At 41.1% G+C, this 19,787-nt stretch overlaps 1 protein-coding gene across 1 annotated transcript in view; it reads left to right on the plus strand.

Annotated features, from left to right (window-relative positions):
• The window catches only part of HECW2 (HECT, C2 and WW domain containing E3 ubiquitin protein ligase 2), a 120,971-nt gene that overhangs the window by 17,967 nt on the left and 83,217 nt on the right, over window positions 1–19,787 (plus strand). Inside the window, exon 2 of the mRNA XM_013952299.2 lies at window positions 18,216–18,323. Coding sequence (XP_013807753.1) covers window positions 18,216–18,323 — 108 coding nt within the window. The remainder of the gene's footprint in view (window positions 1–18,215; window positions 18,324–19,787) is intronic.

Here is a 19,787-nt window from a genome sequence, read left to right on the forward strand (position 1 = left end):
TTTCCTCCTTTTGTTAGTGGGTTTTACATTTACTTTTTTTTAAATTACTGAAAAGTTGAAATATGACAAAAGCAAATTATTTAAATATATTTTTCTGTATTCCAAACAAAAAGCTGTTTTGGCTTTCTAGTAAATTCCCTGAGACACCTGTTACTTTCAGAAGACAAATTACTGAGAACTGGCAATGAAAAACCAATTTAAGAAATGGTTATTAGACATGGGAATGGCCTCGAACACTATGAATGAAATGCCAGCTGATACTGTGACTGTCAGAAAGCTGAAGCAGATCAATAAGTGTATTGATAGGAGAACACAGGAAACAGCAGGCACTGATCGAGTGCAATCAGAAGCAAAGCTGAGGAAGCAGGAGGTGGTGGTCTTCCTTTGCTTTCAGCGATGAACCACTTGTCTCTGCAACTGTCAGCCATTTGAAAGAGCAGAAACCAACCTGAGTCTTGGATCCATAAGTGTCAGTAGGTGAAAGTGGGACAGCTCCTTTCTTTTTCTGTGCATTTTATCTGTTGTGTGGGCACACCTCGTCTAGGGCTTTTTGTTTTAGCCCTTTTTCCTAGCAATAAATAAAAATTTCACAGAAGAGTAACAACAAGGCTAAATAAACACCACGTAAAACAAAGGCTGAAAATGCAGCAGTGATTGGGAGGTTAAATTAACCGCAGCTGGGCCCTTGGGAAGCGTATCTGGCACTGTCTTTCCTTCTTGCTGTTCACTGCAAAAAAGAAAATTGAGTATTGGGAAACCCAGGTGGGAGTTATTATCAAAAACAAAATAAAAATCTCCCAATCCAGCTTGCTCCATAAAAGCTGCTAATGGATCTCAAGTGCAAAGCCTGGGTCAGCTCTTTGGGTGATGCTGGTGCTGTAGCTCAATGTTTTGTGCTCTCCTTTTTACACTCTTGCTAATGAAGAACTCATCTTAAAAAAAAAAAAAAAAAAAAAAAAAAAGTCATTGGAGAATTTTAGTGATTCTGGTTGAAACTTCCTCCTGCAGAAAAGCCACTTGGCATAACTTGGGGGAGGGTATGCCCATGTAGGCAGTGGAAAGCAGCTGAATCTTCTTCATGGTTACGCTTGTTCTCCTCTTTGGCCATCAGCAGAACACACCACCTGGCGAGGGAGCAGTCTCTTTCCCATTACACACCTGAGAGCTCCTGCAAGCCAGATTTCACCTCGTAAGGATACTTTGTGCCCTTGTGGGGATGCAAAAAGAAACATGTACCTCTTATCTCTTGTACTTTCTTCTTACGTGTTATTTGCTCAGTTCTAGCAAAGAAATATATTTATTGAACATAGACTTTTTGTTTGTTTGCAGTTTGTATTTATACAGTTAAAGATTTTTCCAGAATTTATTCATAATTATTTATTATATGAATTTACTGAATCTATTTGGGCCTGCGGCTCTTTCATTGAAAGTTGTGACATGAATTGAGGATTAGAAGTGCAAACTCTTGCCGAATGGCTTGCCTTGGACATGGCTCTTGTGCTGTTGGGTTCCTTTATTTTGGTGAGTGAGGATCCGGAAGTTACATTTCGGGTGTAGCTGCTGCTGCTGGTTGGTGTTTGTGTGCAGCTCAGGAGCGCCTGGAAGGCCCTGTTGCACACACAGTATGTGACACTTCCTGACCTGAAGTGTTCGAGTTGATCCTTCGCTCTGTATGAATAGTCCCTAACGCTTGCTTGAAAAAACAGAAAACGTAAATGTTTCTGCCGGCAATAGGTCTATTAAAATAATTATGGAAAGCGAGCACATCAGTAGCTAATGCAGCAGTGAATTCAGGTCAGGTTTTGTAGAAGATAGTTGCAGAAGTTTTTGAGGAACTTGTAACTCTTAGAATGGGACTTTTCAAATTATTGTCAGTTATTGTTGTCAGTAACTAGTTCTTGCTTTCTAGCAATTTGAGGGTCTTCAGGCAAGTGTGTTTTTTCACTTGATAAATTTATTAACCTAAAAACTTTATTAATAAAATAGTTTTTTACATTAAATCATAATCTCAGTTTTAGAAGCAGAGGATGAAAAAAGGCAATAAGCACCGTACTTGTTTAAAAATTCACCTGAATTTTGCAGATGTTTTTTGAAGTGTTCTCATGTCATTATGAAGTTGTAGGGCATGGGAACTGGGATGACTCCTGTTAATTAGGGCAGGCAATTTTGCAGTTTGTTAGCTTGTTGTACAGGTAGTGACAGACTTCATGCTTGCCTTTCTTATGGCACCCATCTTATTACTGACAGGGTTTCCGGTAATAATGTACCAGCACTCTTGTAAACCCCATATAAAGTGGGGTGGTTGCTTTTATGGTATGAGCAGCTAGAGAAGAAAGGGGGTGGAAGTGGACGGATGGATCAAAAGGAAAGGAGGAGACTAGAAAATGTTCTGTGCAAACCTACGGCTCAATAATAGCAAATATGCTGGTAATACCTTATCCTACCTTGCAGGTAGGCAGCAAGAGGCATACTGCAAAAGGTAATCCCAAAGAAACCTTAGTGCTCAAACCGAATACTTTAGTAAGTTTTGAGGGAGAATTGCCAAATAATTCTGTTTGCTGGTATCTGATTTTAAAATGTCATAAATATAACAATAAAAGGAGTTCCAACAGTATCAAAATATAGATTCAAAAGAACACCCTGTAGTTAAAGATCTCTTCCAGCCTGTTGTGCTTTTCACATGTGTGTTTCAGTAATGTGTATGGCTTTTAAAGGGCAGGTGCAAGTATCACAATGATTCAAAATGATGTTTTATTTTTAGGGGTTTGCAAACAAAAAATATATAAAAATAGCACACAGTCATCTTGACTTTATTTTAAGGTCTCTCAGTCATGGCAGTCGTCTTTGCTGACTGTTCCACAAGAAAAACCTCTCTGAAGGGAAAGTTTGTTACAGGAGAGTTGCATGTGCAGTAGAGTGTACTTAAGGTTAATTTATGAGCTAATAGTGGCTCTCAAATGAGTACTGATTTTACTGAAATTAAACCCTCAGATCATTACCTCACCAGTCTGATTTCATATGTATCGCAGGCCATTCAGTGCTGCTCAAATTTGACCTAACCTGAATATTCCAGTCCTCACAAAATTAAAGTATAAACCACTGTCAGAGAAGAACAACAACCTGGGTAGTAGTATTAACACTTGAGATTAGTCTGACGGCTGGGATTTGCTTAGATGGCCTGGATTACACCCAAAGATGTTGCTTGCTCAGTTTTGTAGAGAAAGATAGAAGACTCCCAAGGGTGCTCCTAATCTGATCCAAAAAGAAATCCTTTCCTAGCGCAAGGTCTGGTGGCCAGCTTGATTCTGGGCATAATGGCAAGACGGACCATGGAGAAATGTCACAGGTTTTGTGCATCCACTCAGAGCACTGATCACCCCACTGAGGACCCTGTGATGAGCTGTAGCTAAGGTCTGATTCTTCACACAAGACAGCTCAGACCCCTGGAAACCGCGTCATGCACACGGGGGAGGTGAGAGGGGGCACAGGAGCGGATTTCTTTCGGGGTCCCTACCAGTAACTGCCTGAGGGGTGGAAGCAGGAGACTGCATTATGATAATTATCTCGCTGCAGAGCAGCAGTTGTGCTGAGGGCACCGAGGGCTGTGAAGGAGGGGAAAAAGGGAGGAGGGGTTGCTGACCCCCATGTTGCAAGACCTGAAAGGGCTGCTGCAGCTGTCTGGCCTTTCCCAAAAGCGTTTCCACTGTTTCCACCTCAGAAGTGTATGACTGAGAAAAAGCAAACCCAAACAGAAGCCAGTTTCTCTGGTACCCTTCTGCACTGAGTGTCCATACGCAGGAGCGGACACTGCTGGTGCATAAAAACCAACGTGGGGCCCTGAAGTAAAGGAGCGCTGGCTGTTTGCCCTGCGTGAGGGAACCTGCGAGCTGGCCCGCGAGAGCCCGCCAAGTGCAGCTGCGCTAGGAACATGGCGCTTTTGTTGGTAATGTTTATCTACCAACAGAGTTTATCTGGGGGCAGCGCAGGCTATGTTGACGAAAGCACAGCTTTGCTGGTATAATGTCTTCCGCACTAGGAATGCTTTGTTGAATCTGCCAGTATTTCTGGCAAGGGCTTGTGATGAGAGCACGCTCCCAGGTAAACCTGTGTGCCCTACGTCCTTGAGAAGCTGCAGTCCTCTCCTGCGTGTGGCTCAGGCAAGCTCAGCGGCTCCCGCGCCGTTGCAAACAAGCGCTTATCTAGCGCCATATAAGGTTGCAGTCAAGAGGGAAAATGATGAAAAACATTCCACAATAAACTTAGCCTGGCAGATTAAATATGGCACAGAAAAGCTTAGATACAGTTTAGATACAGCTATATCTTAGATACAGACCTCTTGCAGTTAATTAGGAAAAAGGGCCTCTGTTTCTAGATACGCACATCCCAGGATGCAGGTCTTTAGGATATTGGCACCCACAGTAGGTTTTTTTTTTCTTAACCTTTACTTTGCATGTTCTGTCCAAATTCATTTTGTCTCAGCATGAGACAATTTGAATAGTAAAACAAGAACAACAGTTTTTACTAAGGACTTGAGTTTTTACATCTAGGACTAGGAAGAAGAGCTTGCCTATAGAAGGTACTTCAAGTAATTAATGTGCGCTTAATGTATATATTTTTATACATATAAAACAATCGTGTTGTTTCTTGTCAGGCTACAAGGTCATGTGAATGTTGGGATGTGTTTGGGGATATGGTGGGAAACTGTGGGAATTGCACAGAGGAGCATATTGGGAAGGAGTTATGGTTATTGTGAAGATGGATTTGCTGAGGATATAAGACCCAAATCTGCCAGAGAGCAGGATTCATTACTTCTGTTGCTCGTGGAATGATATATTTCTGGTTTCTTTCTTAAAAAAAAAAAAAAAAAAAAAAAATTTTTTTTTTTTACACTTGTATTCGTTCTTGCTTCTGCCCTCCTGCTCGGCCTTCTTTCTTGCATCTCCTCTTTCTAGGTGCAGCTCTGTCATTTTAATGCTTGCACAGAACAACCTCTTGCCAAGCAAGTTGATGTACATTAATAGCTAGGAGTGAGGAGGTTTAGAGAAGAGCAGAGAATTTCCTTCATCTGCGTGGAGGAGGAGGAGGAGGGAGCTGTAGGCGGGTATAGGGAAATGGCGAAGCTGTGCCTGTGGCAGGAGGTGGCGAGGGAGCGCTCAGGGGGAAGCCAAGCGGGGGGCCGAGGACACCCCCCCCCCCCCCGCCAGGGGGAAAGCGAGGACAAGGAGGAGGGAAGAGGACTGGGAACCCTGGAAAGAGAGCTCACTTAAATAAGAGCGTAAAGCTGTGGAGAAAATAAGAAAGCTATATATAAAAGAATATGTATGTGGGGTTTCTGTTTTTCTTTTTTTGTTTTCTTTTTTTTTTCTTTTACTGGCTTTCTGGAAAATGGATAATAGATAGTCCTGGCTGGATAGCTGCAAAGTAATTGGATGTTTCTGCCAGCAAATGTGCATTTTTTCCTACACCCAAAGAATACTCTTTTTTTTACTGTGGCTTTTTTATTTTAAGGGTCAAATTTTGATCTTTCCAGGAAGTTTACCAGAGTAAGAATACAAATAAAAATTCAATCAGGGCCACTGGATTTATCCCATTTCACTCCCTAGCTGGCAAAATTAAAACAAAGAAACAAACAGAGCAGTGGATAGCAGACAGCTGCTTTTAAATGTCATTTACATTGCTAGTGTGTGCTGGAAATTTGGATCCCTGTAATCGGCAGTGCTGCCTGTTCCTCCTTCCTCTGCTGGCTGTTGCCCCGAGCCAGAGGGGCGAAGGGCCGGCGCTCTCTTGGGTTGTTCCATTCCAGCTGTGTGAACCCACCTTCGCAGTTTCACAAGTGGAAAATAGGCATTGCATTTTACAGGGAGTGTATAGGAGTGGTAACAAGGTGTGAAACACAGTAAAGCGTTTAAAACATTTAAAATAGGTTTCTGAAAGTGATCAAGGGTGGTCCTACAGGCTCCCCTTTTCTTCAGTGTATTACTTGCATCTGTTTTTTTCTCTCGTATTTCCTATTAATAATGTGATAGTCTGCTGGATTAGTCTAATGTGTTAGACCATCAGAGCAGTCCAACTTCAGTAGCCATTGGTGGCCTAAATCTGAATTTCTGACCTCTTGCCTGCCTGGTGGCCCCTGCTGTTGGCTTTCCCTCCGAGAGGAACAGGCTGGCCCTGTCTCCTGCACGTGGCACTGCCCCCCACCAGCAGCAGCAGCAGCAGAGGCAACGGAGAGTAGTTGTGAGAGGTGGTGCAGCTCTTACTTCAGCTGTGAGATGTTTCCTTCAGGAGAGGATGGAAGCATTCCCCAAGCCATACTTACAGCTGCATACAGCCAGCTGCACCTCAGTGAGCTAAAGGGTAGGTGATATATTAACATTTTTGCAGAATTGTAGGGATTTTGCCTGAGTAAGATCAAATATCTAATGGGGTTTATAGCTGAGGGTATGTTGCACCATAGGTCAAAACTTATTCAGTGTTGTTCTCTAGCTTAATTTTTTAAAATAAAAATCCTTTTTTTTTTTTTTTTTTAACTAACATCATGCCTCCCTTTTAGAATCCGGTCTTTTGTGTTTTTGTTGAATTCTAGAAACATCCAAACATTGTGCAAGTGTGTTGTGGAGGTTCTGGCTTCCAGGTGAGTCTGGTCAGCTGGCTGTTAACCCGCACTGTACAGCGTACTTGTGGCGTGGTGCTTGAGCATGTGTAAAAATGGCACACGAGGTGTAGATGAGTATGAAATGCACATCACTCCATGGAGGGGGATTAATAAGATCTTCAGGAAAAAGGTTAATCTTGAGGTCATTTCCTTCCTATTATTACACTCTTGAATTTTTGCCAAAGAGATGGGTGAAAGGATTTATTTTTGTCTTTGAATTCTTTGAATTTAAATGATGTCTTCAACTACTTTGAATACTGAGAAGTAGAAATCCACTTTATTCCTGCCATTGTTATTCTGTGACATGTCTGGAAAAATTGCTTATGTTTTTGCAATGTCTTAAGTCCTGCATTCCAGTTAACTAATCCTTTGAGCTGCTGCTATGCCTCCAAACATCACATTGAAGGGGAGTGCATGGAGGCGCTCCGATCCCCGAGTTGAAGAGTTAGTGTACACGCAGAAGAAAACAAAACATAGTTTAATTGGGCAGAGGAGGGGGGAGAGATATTCTGACACAGGCCATAAGATAAAATAAAGGCTGTGTATGAAAACGAGAGCAAACTTCCTTGCTTACTTCTCTATTAATTTAAACCTTAATAACAAAATATCTTTTAAGTTTAGCATTTTGACGGGGTTTATAGTGAGGCTTCTCCTTCTGCTCAACTTCTGCAGCTAAAGCAGGAATGAAGCGTTAGAGAAATACAGCTTGTTCCTGAACATCCTATCAACCATAGGTAGAAAAGCAAATAAATGTTCTTGCTGTGTAAATTAATACAGTGCAATAAACGTCAGCAACATGATATATTTGGTGTATAGGAGGTTGTGGTGGACACAAGAAAATACAAGTGGAATCTTTCTTCTTTTTGCTCACCCAGAAAAGGCACTAAGTGGTTGTGTGTGCGTCTACCTTTTGGTTGTACAGAAGCACAAACTGCTACTGTACAGTGAGGAAAATATTTAGCTCCCAGCATTTTTGATCCTGGGTAATAATGTTAGCTCTCTGAATATAGATGTAGACAACATATCTTTCGCTGCTCATATGGAAGGACTGCGTTACCAGAGTGTTCATGTTTGCATATATGCTGGAGTTCAGAATGTCACCCTACAGGTTTCTGGCAGTACTTTCTTTTAAACGTCTTTCTTCTCATGGGCTGAGGCCGGATCTGGCAGCACGCTCCAGTCGGTTCCTGTGGAAGTACCTTCTTTTGGAAGCAAGAGCCCAAACAGCTGTAAGATTCAAGGGAATCTGTTTTATCTTTCACTGCCTCTCACTTTTCTCAATGGAAGATTTATGTCCTATATTTTCCTTACTGTCCAAGTTTGCAAAGTTTTACAGGTAGTAAAGACATCTGTAATGGCTTGCAGTAGGATCTAGGAGCTGTTTAGGCAGCCTTTTAAGACTGTCCAAGAATTTTGTTCCTTAAACTTTTTGGGGAGTTGCTTTGTTGGCCCTCCAGGGAGGGCAGTTTCCAGCCATATAGTCTGCAGCAGTGTTTTAAATTTCTCTTGTGGTAGCCTTCTTCTGGTATTCCTTCTCCTCCTGTTCTTTGAACATACAGTTCCTACAGGTGCTCATGGCAACATAAAATAATACAGTAACTTCCAGTTCTTTGTTAGCAAAAGATCCATGTTAATTTCTTTGACTGGAAGTGTTTTTGGGAAGTCCTCAAGCTGAGTATGAATAAATATTCCCACAAGAGTTATTTTCCTTGCTGCTTTTTGTTGTTGTTGTCTAATTTTTACTGGGAAAAAAAATTTACTTTGGTAGCTCCAACATAGTGCTCCACAAACATACGATTTGACGAAATGTCATGTGCCACGAAAGACTCGTTCTGCAGACTGTGGACCAGATTTGAGGCTCTGGGGCAATGCTTGAACCGCACTATGTAAGAAGAGGGGCAGGTGACAAAACTGCCTATAAGTACCCTTTTTGTTCTTCTGATACTCAGGCCACTTGGGTATGATTTAGGTCCATGCCACAAATTGAGGGAATCTTAAGTCAAGTGCCAGCACCCCCCCGGAAGCATCTGAGCAGTCAGAACATGTGGCAAAAAGGCACCTTAGGCTCAGAGCTGAGGGGACATGCCACCCCAAAAGAGGAGAAGCAGGAGCAGCAGCTCTCTGCTGCCTGCTTATCCTCCTGTTCAGAAGAGCCCAGTGGATAATTAGCCCAGCTTAAGGGCAACTTCGTCCCAGCTAAACGACACAAAGCAGTCTGTTCTTCTCCCAGCTACATGGAGGTGCAGGGAAGTCATGCAGGAGGCTGAAAGACTGAGTCAACAAAAGGCAGCGCTTGCAGGGCGCTACTGCTGTGTTCCTTGCTGGGGCTGCCTTGCTGTCATTTCTGAGAATTAAAAATCCTCCTGTTTACTCCAGCCTGCTTCACGTTACAGGGCTGGAGCTTGTTCTGTGGAATTCTCCCATGGAAAAGTCAAGGAAGGAAGTGGAGGGAGGATGGGGCTATTGCATCCTGTACCCTTTGGAGGGGAGTGGCCGCAGTAGCTTAGTTCGAAGGACGTAATACTTTATAAATTTTAACATACGGTGTTTGAACCTAGATAAACCCTTGATTAAAGGAGCAGAGGCAGGCAATTGTGTGTAGCTGATAGAAACTGCCTAAGAGTTTGAGAATATCCTTCGAAAATCCTTCCCTTAAAATGACAAGAGGAAGAGACAGCACAGAAGCTTCTCTTGAAGCGGTGATTATGCAACCGTGTTAACGCAGGGCTAGAGCCCGAAAACTGGAGCTGCACGGCCAGGTTCCAGAGGGCAACTTCTGTAGGAAATACTCTGTGACTGGGAACAGGGGTGCTATTTTCAGGATCTCTCCTGTAAAACAACTAATTTTTCTTGTTCTCCAGTTGGTTAATTGGGCTGAAATGGAGGAATGCAGTTTAGGATCCACAGATACCCCTTGGAATAGCCAGGTAAGGCTAGACCGCGCAGCAGTGTTGATCTGTAATTTCAGCGTCGAATTGCATAGTACTAGTGCTATGTTCTGTGAAAAAGGTTTCGGTTCCATTAAAAGGCCTGTGAGCTGTTCACAGACTACTGATACGGGGAGTTATTTGAGTATCACAGAATATAACCCATAGTTATTATTTGGTGCTAGGATGAAGTTGAAAGAAGAGACTACCTGATATGTAGTGTATTTTAAATGGGCTGCTTTAAAGTGATTTAATCTAATAATTGCTTGCCGTGGGCACTCTGCCTTGCAAGTGGTAATTTACTTACTAGCTTTCTAGCAAAGAAGTGAGGCCTTAGGTGGTAAGATTTGTTTTCTCTTTTAAATGTGTCTTGATATAGTTCTTTAATTGCTTTTAAGCATATTTTGGATATAAGGCAGAAATTGAGTTAGTTTATTAGTTCAGTAAACATTGTGCTGCTTCCTTAATGATTGCTCGCAGATTTTTTTTTAGTATTCGTAGAATTAAAATGATTGCAGGTTAGCAAAGTGAAAATATTGTGCAAAATTTAGTGTTATAAACTTGTGTGCAGTCAGTTGAACAAAATCCACCATTAGTACCCTTTGTCATGTTCTTATTAATTTTACATTTTGGTGACAGTCTGTTTTACTTCTTGGAATCCTTTGCTCACAGTAAAAAGTGGAGTGCACTTACTGGCAGCAGGACTGAGGTTTGGAAGTGATGCAGTAAAATTAATGTAAATTGGGTATCTGTGTTACATTGAAAATGCCATCTTGGAGATCTCCTTATGGTTGTTCAGAAATATCTTCCAGTGCAGATTAACTACAATTGTGCTACTTTTGAAGACAGAGTAAAAATATTTAACATAGAATGAAACAGAGGATGATCATTCTCAGTAGTACGCTTATGAGAGAAACTTGTGTCCAATCGATGAACCTCACTCTGAGACAAAACTGTACTTATTAAACAAAAATAATCTTGCTGCCTACCAGCCTTCCAGCTCTCTGACACATACTGTAAGAGAACACCCGACAAGAGAAATAACATGTTTAGAAGGAGGCTTTGTAAGCTTCCCCAGGCAGAGCATAAACACCCCTCTTGGTAATTAGATGTGTCACGCATCACCTTCAGCACCCAAGAATTTATTAAAATTAACCTAAAATGCTAAAGGAGTCAATGTTTTGATAAATTGAACTTAATTTAATTTTTTTTTAAATTAAGAATAAAGAATACAAACACTTAAAAAGATTTTGCCTAAAACACCTTCAGAGTTTAGCAGGTAAATACCAAATGAGGGTAACAGAATTATGCAGGGATGCAGTGTTGCTAGCAATACTGTTGATCTTTTCTGAGCTAAGTTACATGGATTTTTGAAGAGCTGTTAATTAGAAAATCCATATATGGTAGTGAAAGATGAAGATAACTTTTTCTGCAATTAAAACCATTCAGTGACTGAATCTGTTTAGCATCACCTTCCTTCCGAGCTCTACATACAAGCTTCTTTATAAATGCATTGCAGAAAAGAGATCAACATAGAAAAGTTTGAAGCTATTAGATTGCTGTAGTGAACTTATCTTTTTCCTATGCAATAAATGAACCCTGAAGTTTCCATACTAAGAATTCATGGGTTTTATAATTTTTTTTATTTGAAGAAGGTATTTTTCTTTTTAAGCAAAACTAGTCCATGCTATGAGTTGTAATATGTTAGGTCTGTAGTTCTTTTCTCTGTGTTTCATTATCTGTAAAGTTAGGCACTAGGATCTGGCAAGAGTGCTGTCTTTATAAATGATATCCAAGCAACAATGCAGATATTATGTCCCTTATACTGATTCAGATACCAGTATATCACATGCCCTTAATGGTTCAAATTGCAGTAAACAAACCTTGTTGCCTAAAAACCCACACCTTACCTTATGCATAAAAAGTGAGCTAGGTAATGGGTATTTCAAGAAAAATGCTTTTTCGATGATGACGAATGTTGCCTGGGAAGAGTTAAGGATTTGCTGGGTATTCAGTTCTTGGAGTAAACGTAAGACCAAACAAATCTCTCCCATGGAGCGCACACTGGATTTGAGATGAGGAGCCCGACTTCCTCGCTTATCGTGTGATGACCTGGGGCATCCTCAGGCTAGGCCAGTAGAGGCTCCGCATGGGACAAATGTGCTTCCACTGCATCTGCTCCGAAGCAATAGCGAGAAGGCTGCATCTGTGTGGAGCAAGTAAGTTTGCTGTTTAAACAGTTAATCTCTGAGACTCCGCAATGTGTTGAGAAGATTTTTTTTACCAATAAGGACTATATGGGATTCCCATATGAGCATACCAGTGTGCTCTTTTGCATTTCAGACTAAATTTTGCTTGAACAATGCAAATCCCTTCTCCATTCAAACTTAGGGTAGCTTAGAGCCTATATTTTAGGGGCTGCTGAATCTGGTAGCCCAATAGAGGCGAGGCTGCTGCAGCTCCCTGTTCCCAGGTCCAGCCAATAGCGAGGCTGAGCATGTATTCCCAGTAGGCACTCAGAAGTGTGTATTATATGTGTACACACAGCTGGCCACACAGATCAACGGAGACAGGAACACTCAGCACTCATGCAAACCCAAACGTCACCAGTGGCCTCATCCTCTTCCCCTCTCTGGTTGATCTGGATGCAGGTCTGTTAGTGGGAAGTATTTACACGTATATACAAAATATGGATCTCTCCAGTAGCTGGCCTTAGACGCTCGGTCTATACAGCAGTTACTCCCTGAATCTTCGCTCTCCGCAGTTGCTGGTGTCTGGGCATAGGAGCCCCTGAGGCCCGCAGCCCCACTCCCGCTGCTGGTACGCAGACCTCCTTGCACACACCAACACATGCACCCACATGCATCGTAGATCCCTCCAATAACTGCCCGTAGACATTCAGTCTGCCCTGACCCCAGGGCCTCGGACTCTCTTGTCTCCAGTTGCCTCCCGCACAGACACACGCACCAACAGGTCTCTCAGTCGACCCCAGACCTTACGGTTTCTCCGGCAATTGGCCCGGACCTCATGGTCCAGTAGCCAACTCCTCTGGTTGTCTCACACACATATTCCTGGCTCCCAAGCCACTTATCCTACCTGCCGTACAGTCCAGCTTGATATTCGCTTGTGATCACACACTCGCGTGTGTACCCGCACTCGCTACAGTCACTGCTTCTACCCACAAACAGGCCGCTGTGATGGCCCGTTGTCCCCTCTCCAGTTTCTGGCACTTAGACCCCCATACACACACACATGCACACAGAATAGGGAGTCCCCTCAACCCAGGAAAATAGTTAGAAATGGAGCTTAATAAGAAGCCAGGACAGATGGCAGCGATCAGGCACAGGGCATGGCCAGACAAGTGTGCTGACCTGCAACCTGTTTACATGTAACTGGCCCCTTTTTATCCCCCAATCCCTCTCTTCCCATGCTTTTTTCCCTCCCAGACCTCCTTGATCCCTCTTTTCCCACCTTTGGTTCCTCCTTTAGACATCCCATAAGTTTTGTACAATCCCCAAATGCCAACATTCCCAGCGTCCCATAATAAGCCCCATACCCCCCATAAGTGGTAACTCTCCTCCATCTGAAAGGTGCTCAGGAGAGCCTGTTTCCCCACTTGCCATGATGGGTGTCACCTCAGCCCACAGGGCTGATGGCTCCCCTCTGACAGGGAAATGCAGAGTCCTGTGCCCAGGGAGGAGTAACCCCACATGCCAGTATAGGGGGTCGGCTGAGGGCCGACTGTCTGGAAAGCTGCTTTGCAGAAAAAGACCTGGTGGGGGGTCCTGGTGGATGAGAAGTTGAATGTGAACCAGTAATGTGCCCTTCTAGCAAAGGCGGCCACCAGCATCCTGAGCTGCATTAGGAAGAGCATTGGCAGCAGGGCGAGGGAGGTGATTCTTCCCCTCTGTTCAGCCCTAATGAGATCTCATCTGGAGTGCTGTGTCCAGTTATGGGCTCCCCAGCACAGGCAAGGCACAGACATACTGGAGCAAGTCCAGTGAAGGGCCATGAAGATGGTTAAGAGATTAGATCTGTTACACAAGAACCATCTGGTTTGAAGTTCTCTCTAAATCTAGCCTTAGGAATTTCTGCCCAAAGAGGATTATAGATTCACTGTGTTCTTGCAAACACAAAGGGTTGGTGCAAGCTTGGCGATGGCTGTGCTGCTGCAGGCGGGACAGGCACGTGAGGCAGACGGAAATTCTGCATGGGCTCTCTGGCAGCTGGTCCACAGCAATGTGCAGAATCAGAAAGTCTGCCATCATGGTTTCAACTTGTTTATTTTTTTATTTAGGTTAAGAGTGCTTTACATGTTCTCTCCAAACCTTTTTGATAGGACCATTTTCCTCCTTCTTTCAGAGCCCTTCAGTGTAGATCTGCAATGCTACTTAATCAGCCAGAGAGACCACAGTAGAGCATTAGTCTTGCTTCTAGCAGTCCTTTTAGCAAGAGAGTGCACAACGGATTACAGTTAATTCTGGGGATTTACTCAGGTAACGGCTTAGCATTTTTCTAGCGTTAAAATAGAGTCATTTTGACTAACATAAAGAAGTATTTCTGTGGCTGCTGCTTGTGGGATCAGATTAAAGATAGGCATTTGAAATAACCTATTAATGTTATTCAAACAAGCTTCTTATGGCTCTTAGGCTTGTATGAGTATAATTTTATTGTATAAACTAATTTTGTAAAAAGGATACCTTCTTCTTTCATTGAACTGTTTATACGCGTATCCAGTACTTTTGTATTGCATTTTGCTTAAGATAGCCTTATAGATTTGACATATGTCAGAGGGAGCTGCATTGCGCTCATAGCTGCATCAGGGCAAAACTGTGGACACTGGTGGAGAACTGCATTGGAGGAACTGACACAGAGGGCACGAGTTGTGGGTATTAGATTACACAGATGCCTTTGGTATCTAACTTATCTTAAAGGAATTGGTAATGATGCTGAAGCCTGAAAGTACAAAAAAATTGAGTTCAGTTCTTAGTACCAGGTTCAGAGATTATTTAGCAGTTAAATAACAAAAACAGTATTACTCAGAACATATTTGCTTTACAGTGGTTTCAAGGAGCACTAATCAGTGCGAAGCTCCACATGGTAATATTTATTACTACCATTCTTCAGTGCAGAACAGCATAAATTTCTGCATTCATTGATTGGCACAGGAGTTGCAGCACTGTAAGATGTAAGTTATTTTCTCTAACATTTTTTGCCTAACGGAATTAGTGAAGATAGAAATCTGACACTGTGGATCTTGCATTGTGTTATTTCCTTCAGAAGCGTAGCTTGAGTTGATGAGACACTAATGCATTATGGCAGTATTTTGTTGCATATTTCATGTTCTGGGAACCGGTATTTATATATCTTCTTTGGCCCAGATTCTGGAACAGCAGCCAGTTTCACAAACAGCAATAGTTATTGATGAAAAAAGTGCTAGAACTTAGAACTGAAGTTTCCTAGGGAATATATATGTTTTTTTGGAGAGGAGACAGTGGTGATCCTGACTCACTGCTCTTTGTGCTCTCAAACACTTTTTACACAGATTGTTATTGCTGAGACTATCCCAGCTTAACTTATCACAACTTTTATTGCAGTGTTGATAGGTGAATTTCTGTAATACTGTGTACTTTAATGTTTTTGTGCCGTTTGATTTCTTTTTTAAAACCATTAACTCAACTTTGAAGTCATTTTTCCATATGCATTAATTTTTTTTTTCCTATGTGGATAACTACAAATTCAGCTGTTTCAGAAGAAAATCAAAGCTGTCCAAAAAAAATTCTGTAATTTGAGTAGCTGGTTGCCAGGCAGTGGTCTGTCAGCATCCTTCATCCCTCTGTCTTCACCACCTTTTGTTGCAATGGCAATGTGCCTGGGACCAGAGTGTTAATGATTTGGTGGTCTTCACTGGAAAGCGGACTCTTCCTTGATGAGGAGGATGAAAATCTAGGCACTTCCTTAAATGTTGAGTTTTATTAATTAAGGTGTAAGAAAATATGCTTCTTTCTTGTAACTGCCAGCTCAGAATTTCAGACTTATCTTGTATCTTGTTCATGTAGGGACACTTTCTGAAGCTCACTGATATTTCTGTAAAGGTTCCTGTTGACTTTACTTGGTCATTGATTTAGAAAACAACAAATGCTTGTACCTTCCTTGTTGGAAATATCACTATTAAAGGCATATTTCATTGTTTAAAAGTTTCTTGATTTGTTGAGTTAGATAATATTCAAAATTTTCTTGTTTATGGTTATAATATATCAAATATCTGTCCTTCTGTTTGGAATTATGAACAGACTTTTCACTAGCTGATTAAATACAGAAATTCAGAAAAGGTAGAGCTAGTTAGAGAAGCTGGATTTGTCACAGGCTGCATCCTTACTTACCTAGACATAGTGAGAACACTGAATAATTTAAAACTATTAGTGTTTCAGATAACTGGGATTTTGCAAAGGTCTGCTTTCTTTTGGTAGCTATGGTTTGCATAGCCAGGTTTGTATTATGGACCAAAATATGCATCAACACAGATATGTTAGAAGTTAAACTATATCTTGCCATTTCCCAAAGTTCTGTCCATGGAAAATAACCTAATAGTGAGGACTTTGATTAGGAGTGGGGGAGCATATTTGAAAGTTCATCAACATGATGTGGCTCTGCTTTGAGTCTCATTGCAAGCTGCATACAGAGATTTTTGAGGCCTTTGGGATGCTCTAGGGGCTGTACTTTAAGAACTCCTCTTTATACAGTTTTGAAGAAAAGTAGTACATGGATGTGATACAGCTTTGCTGACTCTGGAAATTTTTTTTATTTTAATGAAGAAAAATAAGTGTGCATGGTTTAAACTTTTACCATCTGTGTGCCTGACTTTATGATGTAAGTGGTTTATGTACTATTGTGCTGAGTCCACATGGAAAATTAAGTCTGAGGGTGTTCTGTATATCCTCCAGGATCACAGACTTTAGGAGATGGTTAGGAAACTATTCTGGAGTCATCGTAATGTTGAGTTATTCAAACTACAGCTTACTACAAATTCTTCAAGTTACCCATGCCTTGAGGCACAAAAATCTCAATAAAGATTTCCTTGGCCTCTTTTTGTCTCTCCAAAGATCCCCCAGGTTGTGGATGGGATGCATAATTACATAATAACAATCAAGGAAGGAGTCCAGTGTGTGTCCTGTAATGCTTTGCATATCAGTTTAGTGGGATGTAAATGTATAGACTGCACTAATCACAATTCAGTAGAATATTGTGCATATGCTGAGATAACAGTGAAGCAGAGGAAGAAAAGTTTCTGTATATGTATATATATTTTAAGGTAAAAGTAATAAAGTTGCATTGCTTATTATTCTTTCATAAATAGTCATTCATAAATGGATTTCTAAAATGTAGGTGAAAATTTTGCAGTTTTATTTATGCAGGATTTCCTGCCAAAGTACAAAGAAAGCCTTCTTGGATAGTTAAGAGCTTCATGCACAAAGCCACAGTAGACTAAGTTTTTGGTGGAGTCTTTTTAAGATTGTAGAATGTATTCAAGTATATGTAATAAAAGAGATTTTTTGTTTATTTTTTTTTTTTTAAGAGTAAGTGATATCAAGCATCACTGTGAAGAATTTGGTATTTGGTGGTATTTGAGGTAGCAGTTATATATGTCTACTTAAGAGTCAGCTGCCTAAATGCACATATAAAATATTATTGTGCATACTTCCAAAGAACTTTTTGTATAAAATAAGGTAACCTGGATTCTCGGGAGTCGTCGTAACTAATCTTTGTTTCCCTTCGAACAGCTTCTCACTCTGGTTCTTTTTTGTTCAAAAGTGTTTTGGGTGCCTGAATGTAGGCTGGTAAATAAAGAAAAAACAAGCAAACAAACCTCAAGGCCTGTTTTTGTTACTATTAAGAGTAAAGAGTTAATTATGAGGGGAAAACATTGATATTCAGATACTGTTTGCTTCTCCGTTCTGCTCTCTTGAATGTATTTCACTGAATCGCTCTGTTTTGTCTCTGCCTCATTAATGACAATTCTGCCCTTTGGTGAACCTGTAACCCAGGTTTGCTGATGGGAGGCAATACTGTGCAGGTCAGGAAACGGAGTGTCAGATTTCTTGGTGTGGGCATAAAAATATTCTCTCTAGTTTCTAAAAGGTAGGAATGTCTTAAAACCTAAAGGAAGTCCTGATACCTCCAGTAGCATTTCCATAGTTCACACCTAGGGAATGAATGCTATATTTCCTTGTCACAGAGCAGGACAGCTATAAATAAATGGTGTGGCAACCTTCTGATGAAAAACTGTTGCGATGTTTTAAGTTGCAATCACTATACATTCCCAATAGCCCCTCTATTGAGTTAGTCAAGTTTTGAAATTTGATATTTCACCTTGGTAGGTCACCTCTTACAGGAAACCATATGTTTACTTTGGCTGCATGCATGTCTGCTCACTCTGTATAAATTGATCTAGCTATAACTATAAAGGAAAAGCCATTTATCATTTGCCAGTTAGTCTGCTTTTTTTGGTTTTGTTTTGTTTTTTTTAATAGACGTCCTTTTTTGTGTCCAGGCCTCTTGAACTGAACAACCCCCCCAAAAGCTTACTATCATAATGCTACTTTACAAAGAAAGATTTTTTTTCTTTTCTCTTTCAGATGAGAACTCTCCAGCTAACTTCTGGGATTCCAAGAATCGGGGAGTGACTGGCACGCAGAAAGGACAAATTGTATGGCGAATTGAACCTGGCCCGTATTTTATGGAATGTGAGTACATATTTATGCAATGGAAGGCAGGCATGTGATTGTATGAAGGCATGCCAACAGGGTGACAATTAATATCCATTTTGTCAAACTCTGAAAAACCAAAGGAATCGATATTCTCTAAGGGACAGTATTTTTTTAATGTCCTTGCCAGACATCATGAAAAAAGGAGTTGAACTTAGATGTACATCTGTAATCTAGGGATGTTCTTAAACAGTGTACTTCAGCTTAAGGGAGGAAGAAATTGCCTTATGCAATGTCATATAGTATACAAGCATTGAAAGATGGACTCCCTTCCCAAGAAGCTCAAAATTTCAACTGGACAAAATGTTAATGATAAATGCACGCAAAGGAAAAGATAATAAGCCAGCAGTGCTAGTGTTTGTTAGTATTAAGGTTAGATTTGTCTTTAGGAAGTGTCAGCTGCCTGTCCAACCACTTCAGGATTTCTCAGCTAAAGTTTTGTTACACTGGAAATTCCACCAGGCAGCTTTGAAACATTGAGAGACTCAGTCTGACTGGAAGGAACAGGCTTCAGATGAACTCCATGAGAAGTATTGGTAGTGAAGCTTCAAATCAGAGTAGCATACCACTCCTTTCATTTATAGAAAGCTAAGCCACTCTGCTGTGTGTGAGCTTGTTGAAAACTCTGATAGGCCTAGCATCAAAGTGGCAATCTGTCCCAAATGAGCTGTGAGCTGCTCTACCACCTGGTTAGCTTCACAGTCATGAATCTTGCTTCATGAATTAGAAACATATATATACTCTGACTCTATTATTACTTCACTGCACTCTGCAACGCTGCTAACTGTAGGTCTTGGCACAAATTCTTCTTCTAATTAACTGATATAACAGCAATATGTGTATTTCAGGAGGTGTTGTGTACCCTTTACTAGAAATAATTATTGAAACTTCATATTTCTAGAACTCATCATTGCATCTTGCCAAGTTATCCTATGCATTACACAGCACATTTTTTTACAAATGCAGTACAGCAATATAGGAGTGAAAAAAAGCTTTAATAGGATAAAATCAATTTCAGGAGTTTATTACAAGAAAAAATGGCTGAACTGAAGATGAAGATCAAGAAAATAATGAAGGTCAAGAAGATAATTAAGTTTCCTGGTGCCAAAGATAGTGATATGTTAAAGCAGATTAAGGTGTATGTTAGAAGAGTTCCTTGCTGCTTCCTTCTTGCAGATACAGAGGATATCCACGTTGTTGCCAGTGCTGGCAGTTTGCCAGCACCGGCAGGTTGGCCTCCAGCATGTTTGCTTATATCCTTCAGCTGGTTATATGTTGCTCCATAATCTATTGACATGAGGCTCTTCGACAATTTATTTAGTTCATGTGAGAAACCTACGTTAATACTTCAAGAATTAGCAGTTTTAACTTAAAATCAGCGGCAACTGACTTTGCACTTTGTAGCCAACTGCCCTTTGCAACTAGCCCTTATAAAGAGTGCAG

This window comes from Apteryx mantelli, chromosome 6 (genome assembly GCF_036417845.1).
Source record: "Apteryx mantelli isolate bAptMan1 chromosome 6, bAptMan1.hap1, whole genome shotgun sequence".
In the NCBI taxonomy this organism is placed as follows: Eukaryota; Metazoa; Chordata; class Aves; order Apterygiformes; family Apterygidae; genus Apteryx; species Apteryx mantelli.